A 7,608-nucleotide genomic window follows, 5' to 3' on the forward strand; every position below is an offset into this window, starting at 1 on the left:
TCCTTATTTTTATGCATAGCGCTACTTTTGCGACGAAACCAATGTTCGTCGCTAATTAGTGACGAAATAATTTTCGTCGCTAAATGATGGAAACAAAATTTGTGACGACATTCTTTTTTCATCGCCAATTAGCGACCAAAAGCATTGCTTGTCGCTAATAATTAAGAAGAGAATTTGCAACAAATTAGTGACAAAAACGAAATTTGTCGCTAATTAGTGACGAAATAAATGTTAGTCGCTAAATGATATCTACAAATTTGTGACGACACTTAGTTTTCATCGCTAATTAGCGACCAAAAAGATTGCTCGTCGCTAATTATTTTTTATTTTTATTGTATTTTTATTTTGTATCGTATTAGCGACGACAAATCTATTTCGTCGCTAAATTGGCCATTTTCTTTTTTTAATTTTTTTCATATTGGCCACGAATAATAAAGTTTATCGCTACTATTAGCGACGAATAATAAATTTTGTCGCTAATATTAGCGACAAAATTAATGATTCGTCGGTAATGTTAATATTTTCTTTGTTATTTTTATTCAAATTGCTAACTTTGCGACGAAAATAAATTTTCGTCGCTAAACGATGACAAACGTTGCTTTTCGTCGCCAAATTTAAGGGAAGAATTTGTGACAAAAAAATATACTCGTCGCTAATTAGCGACGAATCCTATTGTCGTCACAAAGGAGATTGCGGAGAAATGTTTTTCGTTGCTATTTTAGTCGCAAATTAGTGACGAATTATTTTTGGTGGCTATATGCGTCGCTAATTAGCGACTAAATTATTTTTCGTGGCTATATTAGTTGCTAATTAGCGACTAATGATTTCGTCGCTATTTTCGTCGCAGATAGCGACGAATATGTATTTTGTCGCTATTTTCGTCGGAAATTAGCAACGAATTTTTTCCGTCACAATATTTTCGTGGCTAAATCCGTGTTTTTTTGTAGTGTAGCTCGGCGAGATTGAAAGGTTTAAGAGTAAATTAGCGAGTTGTCAAAAAGGGTTATGATAAAAGTAATACGGTTGGAAGGTGTATGGCTGAATCGGTCGTCATACAACATGTTTATGAGTTTTTGGACAATTATTTTCTTGAATATACAAATGCGAAAATCTACCTTAACCCATTAGACAGGTATCTTCAAGAGAGAGCAAGAATGTTGGGTATGTACGTCAGATATAAGAGAAAACTTAAGTAAGAATTCCTATGAGAAAATAGTTTAAAGATTATTACTCTGTCACAGGTTACACATTTACTAGAAAAGAGCATATGAGGTCTAAACCTATTATTAGGGGTGTCAACAGGCCGGGCCTCGCCCTCGCCCGAGTCGGCCCGAAACCGAACAGTGCCGAGCTCGACCTGGCCCAAACCCTCTTCGGGCTGGGTCGGGTTCTTTTTTTTTAAAAAAAATCAAAATCACTTGACATGTCCATTGAATGAAAAAATAAAAAAAAAATGAAAATAAGAAATAAAGAAAAAATAAATAATTAGAAAACTTTTTAAAAAAATTAAGAAACTGAATGGACTCTATTGGCGAAGTATCAAAACATTTATAACTGAATTGGCCAAAGTGCAATAAATTTAGGATTTTTTGATTTTTTTTTTTGAAAAAATGCAGCAAATTTGCCTCGCAATTTTGAACCTTTGGATATAAATATAATATTAAAACAACTACCCATTGTTGACGAGTCATTACTTAAATAGCACAGACACCAGCATGCGACATAATACAATATGACACACAAACACGTCATTCTAAAAAAATAGAGAATTTCGACATGTTGGGATACATTATATATTAGCTGTATATTTTTATATATACATGATAAATTATGAGCGATGAGTTTCTTCTTCTTCTTCAATTATATCACGATGATTTTTTTTTTTTGTTGAATGATTTGAGGTGGCTACGTATATGACTTAAGTATATGTATTTTTGATAAATTTACATTTTGATTCCTAATTATTAAAAATGTTTAAAATTGTCTTGTGCGTGTCAAAGTGGCATGTTGGAATGTAGGACTCGCGTGTCGCTAGCGTGTCCGGAGAGCCGATCACCGGTCGATCACATGTTGGAGAGTGTCCGACACGATACGTAAATTCCTAAAGAGCGTCGATGCTTCATAGGTCATTACATGAGATCACTAATGGAATTAATCAATCAACATTTTTTTTAATGCTATTAACTATAATCGATCGAGGATTACTTTCATGTGACGTGAAAATTTAGGCTGACCAGCTCTCGTAGATTGGGTTTTCTCATTTAATTAGGTTAGATTGTATTAGATTAAGCTATAGACATTAGAAGCTTTTTTTTTTTTTTTGTCCAAAGACATTAGAAGCTTGTTGGCAAGTCTACATCCGTCGTTGTTCAGTACAATTTACGGCTCATAGATGGTCCTGAGTCAACTTTCGAGTAGCTGTCCCAATTAATCAAGTCTCGATTAACCGATACGACCCACCCGAGACCAAAGCCCACTTAATTGGGAAAGAACCTACTTAAGCTTAAGCAAATGTAACGGACAGAAAAATACTCAGGAAAGTACGAGGTGATGACGAAAGTACATGTTATGAGGAGATAGGTCATGGCAAAATGCCGGATGGTTCCTACTTCCTCAGATCATGCAGAAAACACTTCCGATGACGATTTCCAGTAGGGCCGTCAAGAAAGCCCCACCCGATTCGAGAACACATGCTTCCTTCATGTTCCCGATTCGATCCGGATCACTTTGATAGCTCTAGTGATAGTGTTAGGATTCGGTACACAATAGTAGCGAAGTAAAGCGCAATTCGGCGAGAAAGAAAAATCGAGACACGTGATTTTATCCTAATTCACCCTCAAACTAGAGTTACGTCTAGTAGATGATTCTACTATAATTAGCACTTCACGCATCTTGTTACATTCATCAATTATAAGAGAAAAAATTTATACATAATAATAACTATTCATAAGCGCAAGCCCAAACTATTAATAAAAAATATGGACTTAAATCATAAAAGCCCTTTGGTATTCACGTACTTTTTAATCATTGGGAAGTATGAATCACACTCCAACAATTGATTCAAACAGTGGCATAAAATCTCCTCATGTGCGCAACACATCCCGTTTCGAATAGCAAGAGCATTTCGTCTTTGTCGTTCACTATCAACGACTAGCAACGTACCATAGGTCGCACGGGCATGAATATCTTCATCTATATAGGATCAGGACGTGTGGCTTACTGTGAAGTATTCGTCGAGCTGCGTCACGTTTCACATGAATCTACCATTTTCGAACGACGTAAAATCGGGATTTTGAGCTCATATCGTATACAATTATATCATATAGAAACTCGACAACAGCAAGAAAGTCCCTTGACACAACAGAAAGGAGAATTTTTTTATGTGTAACTACCAAAATTACTATGGTGACGAGAGGGAAAAAAAAAAGCTTATAAAGAAGTAGTTAAGGGACGGAATTCTCGGTAATGGCTAATTTTGCGGCATTGATGGTTTGTCTCTCGTTGGACAAAATTCATGTCTAATGAACGAATTCTAGTTGCCGGCAAAATGGGTAGAGGGTATAGTGATAATTTCCCTTACAACGAATGACCAATCCCGTTACGAATCAAGTCCGAAGGTTTAAGAAATCGTAAAATCAATGTTCAGGATCTCAATGGCGTCGTAGCGATTTGCCGGACCCTTTCCATCTCCAAAAAAAAAACAAAAAAAGATTATCAATGCCATTTTTGCATTTTTACAATGTTTCGTTCGACAAAAAAAAAAAAAAAAACCAGTCGACAAAGAAATTTCAACGAGGAGGCAAAGAAGCTGTCGACTTTTCTCCCCGCCCAAACAAGACAGTCGACAAAGAAATTTCTTTCCTTTCCTTTTCCCGGTCAACAAAAGACTACTGTAGCCGGCAATTGCGTTGACCAAAAAATCTTCAACCTCGCAGACACGATAACTTCATTAACCAACACAAAGAAGCAAGGGGAAAAGTCTAAATCGCTATTCAAATTCTAGAGAACTACAAATAAAAAAGTTGAATTTGAAAAAACAAAAAAAAAAAAAAAGACCAAAGCACGCAAGACGCAAGATAATTAAATCTAGACCGGAGATGAATACAACACATACATTTTTCGCAAAATGTTACTTCTGCAAGGAACCATTTCGTAGAGACAATAGAATAAGAGAAGTCTGTTGTGTATCGTGTCGTTTCTTATCTACCTGTTTTTAATTTTTGCATATCTAATCGAGCGTGTTTGAAGAGTGTACACAAATACTCATCAATAAAAAAAATTAATGCTTATTACGGATATACTTAGTAAGCGTTACGACAACACTATTTAGGGGTGCTTTGTTGTTTTTCCTAAAAAGTGATCGCTTATAATTACACAACGATATCTTTTTACGAATAATATTTTTTTTAAAATTATTAATTTTTCGCAGCCTAAATATTGAATTAAGTCTTTTTCCTAAAAACCGAGTGCATTACGGTCCGTCAACGGAATTCACGAATTCCGTTAGAATCGGCAAGCCGCGGGGTCGGTCCACCGGCTCAACTGCACTGCATTTAAAGGTCTTCGTTCAGTCACTTGTAGTTGTAATATCTCCTCCTCCTACTTCTCTCTCTCTCTCTCTCTAGCGGACGCTGAATCTCGAGCGATTCCACCGACGCGAGCGTCGAGAAATGGAGTTCAACGAAGCGAGCGTGGGCGGCGGAGCAGAGGAGGAGGAGGCGCCTCAGGTGATCAGCGAGGTCGAGAAAAGCAAAATCGGCATCATGCGAGCCGTCGTGGAGCGGGAAGATCCTTCTGCCAAGGTTCTCTTTTCTTTTTTCTTTTTTTGCCGGATTCTTTCGTCCATTTTCGTCGCCGCGTTCTCTTTGTAAATCGTGCGGCTCTGCTGTTTCCCGTGTTGCGCTTGTGGAGCTGCATTTGGTTTTTTTTTCTCCCTTAGCTTGAATTTAAAGGTTCGGATTGGCTTTTAGTGGCTCAGTGACTATGATTTTAGAGATGTTCTGGATTTGAAAAGTGAAATGTGTGTCCCGATAACTACGAGCGAGGAAAGTGAACTGATGCTGCTCTCTGTGTCCTTAACCGTGTGATTCCTCATGCCGGAACGAAGCTAGAAAGCGACATTGACTGTGATTCAAGTTGAGCTGTGGTTCTCGTCAGTAATTCATTGCTCGATTTTGTCGGAATCGGAACTGTATTGTCCAGTGCTCCTCTATAACTAGCTTCCACCTTAAATGGCTACAATTTCTCTAAGGTAGCAAAATTAAGAGTTTAGGTGATTCGCGTCGATCACTTGCACGTGGGCCATGTTGTTATTTCTAACCTCTGGATGGACACGGCTTGTGCTTCAGTCTATACTCAATTTAGCATTAGTTGGTAAGTCATTAATATTACTCACACGTGTGCCCATCAAAAAGAAAGAGAGGAAAAGATTCGCTCTTGCGTGAGATTTCTAAACCCTTGTCTTCCAACGTAAGAAACGCCAGTGGATCATCCAAAATTGGATGCATATGTTTGTAAGCTGAGATAGTTAACATTGTGTTTGGCGGTTTCCTTTTCATGTGGTCTTGCAGTAGAGAACTCAACTAATTTAAACTGGGAGACTACTTTTAGGATTTGGTGTCTTAGATCATGCCTGTTTTTAGATTGCAAAGAGTCAGGTCCATGAATTTAATTTACGTCGTCACTGCAATATGATTTTTAGTTGCAGGATGTCGATGATTTTATGATCCGGAGGTTTCTGCGAGCTCGCGATCTAGATGTAGAGAAGGCTTCTAAGCTATTTCTGAAGTGCCTGAGCTGGAGACGGTCTTTCGTTCCAAATGGGGCTATATCGGCTTCAGAAATTCCCAATGAGCTTGCTCAGCAGAAGTTGTTTATGCAAGGTCTTGATAAAATGGGACGGCCTATAGTAGTTGGATACGGGGGTAGGCATATCCCTTCCAAAGGAAGTCTTGAGGAGTTCAAGCGTATGTTACTTCTTTTACTCTTCCAGATTTTCTTCTAACCAATATGAATTCATCGCTTCATGCAAGACTTACCATCATCTAATTAAAAAATAAATTCAGGCAGAAAAGCATTGAATTTTGGCTAAGTTGAGTTGTTTTACCATGTGCAGGTTTCATGGTCTACAGTCTTGACAAAATATGTTCCAGGTATCTCTTCTCCTTAATGTGACTCTGGACATCATGGAGATCTGAAAATATTGGAAACTGAGGATTCTTTCTGTTTTGGGTGCCAACATTTTCAAAAATGAATTCCTTCAGAAGCATTCTGGTTAAGTTGTCTACCCTGTGAGGCACAAAAATTGCGCCGCGTCACCCTATCGAATGATTGAAAAGAACGAACCTATTGCTTGCAACCTTAAAGACTTTAAGAGCCACCTTCCTCAACGGGAATATTGTTGGAAAGTTTCTATCGTAGACCGGCCCCTTATTGGTTTCTCAGTTCTCAGTTTCCTAAGAACTGTGATCGACCCAGGTCTTTCTTCTGCATTCACTTACCAGTGTTGGTCAAATTTTAGCCATTAACTTAAAGCTGATTGTTGGGTGTTGATCTTTCAGAATCCCTGGAGGGCAGGAGAAGTTTGTGTGCATAGTAGATCTCGAAGGATGGGGATACAAAAATAGCGATGTACGTGGGTACTTAGCAGCACTGTCAATCTTGCAGGTTCAATCTTCTGTCTACTGCTTTTCTTTTGTATCAAGTTGATGATGATGAAAACATCAACTTGAATCCAGTCCCTCCTTCAACTGTGAAAATGTGAAATTTTGTCTTTAAGGATCGCTTGCACCTTACATGAAACTAAAGTTTAACAGAATACAGGGTGTGCAAACTGCAGATCATAACTATATTGGTTGGTTGATGCCAGGACTGCTATCCAGAGAGGCTGGGCAAGCTCTTTCTTATTCATGTGCCTTACATATTTATGACTGCATGGAAGATGTTTTACCCATTCATCGACCCTAAGACGAAAAAGAAGGTATTGTTGGATTTATCACTTCTTGCTCGCCATTCTAGTCCTCCATGTTGACTTACTTTCGGAGTTCTTAAATGGGATTAGCAAAAGAAGATTGGAACTTTTGGAATTCTCCTTGGTATTTAATTGGAAGAACACATAAACAGAACGTAATGAACTCCTCTGCTCGAAATCAACTGATGATAGGTATACATGTATGAGTCTAATAGTTAATTAACTGATTCTGATCTTATTTCTCAGTTTGTTTTCGTCGAGAACAAAAAACTGAGAACGACTCTGCTTGGGGACATCGATGAAAGCCAGCTCCCAGATGCCTATGGAGGCAGGTTGCCACTTGTTCCCATTGAAGACTGCTAAATTCTACTCATACAAGAATTTTCTCCTCCTTTCTTTTCTGGCCGTGGGCCTGTACTATGGAATATAAAGAAGATATCGTACGGCAAAAATGTGGAACAACGACCAAAATTCATGGCTGAACTGTCTTGATGATAGGTATATCTCACCGTACTTATAGTGTGGTCGCTTCAAAGACTTGTGGGGTTAATATACCAGTCCAATGTGCTAAAAAATGATTGGTTATGCCCACTAGGAGCATACAATGAGGGCGTTTGAGCTAGAAACCGGCCAGAACC

At 38.3% G+C, this 7,608-nt stretch overlaps 1 protein-coding gene across 2 annotated transcripts; it reads left to right on the plus strand.

Moving 5' to 3' along the window:
* Positions 1-4,593: 4,593 nt before the first annotated feature.
* On the plus strand, positions 4,594-7,487 carry LOC115730275 (SEC14 cytosolic factor-like). Of its 2 annotated transcripts, none has more exons than XM_030660901.2 (6): positions 4,594-4,802; positions 5,702-5,966; positions 6,116-6,152; positions 6,561-6,666; positions 6,869-6,979; positions 7,217-7,487. In XM_030660901.2, the coding sequence occupies exons 1-6, from the start codon at positions 4,671-4,673 to the stop codon at positions 7,331-7,333; spliced, it is 768 nt and encodes a 255-aa protein (XP_030516761.1). In that variant the 5' UTR covers positions 4,594-4,670; the 3' UTR covers positions 7,334-7,487. The 2 variants fall into 2 exon arrangements, with proteins under 2 accessions (XP_030516761.1, XP_030516763.1); XM_030660903.2 differs by having other exon boundaries at positions 5,708-5,966.
* The last annotated feature ends 121 nt before the right edge of the window (positions 7,488-7,608 follow it).

Source organism: Rhodamnia argentea, chromosome 5, assembly GCF_020921035.1.
Source record: "Rhodamnia argentea isolate NSW1041297 chromosome 5, ASM2092103v1, whole genome shotgun sequence".
NCBI classification, from domain to species: Eukaryota; Viridiplantae; Streptophyta; class Magnoliopsida; order Myrtales; family Myrtaceae; genus Rhodamnia; species Rhodamnia argentea.

Bases quoted from the DNA above. Each gene is read 5' to 3' on its own strand.
- LOC115730275 (XM_030660901.2), top strand. From the start codon at position 4,671: ATGGAGTTCAACGAAGCGAGCGTGGGCGGCGGAGCAGAGGAGGAGGAG. The intron at 4,803-5,701 runs GTTCTCTTTTCT...TATGATTTTTAG, and splicing joins GGGAAGATCCTTCTGCCAAG to TTGCAGGATGTCGATGATTT. The intron at 5,967-6,115 runs GTATGTTACTTC...TACCATGTGCAG, and splicing joins AAGTCTTGAGGAGTTCAAGC to GTTTCATGGTCTACAGTCTT.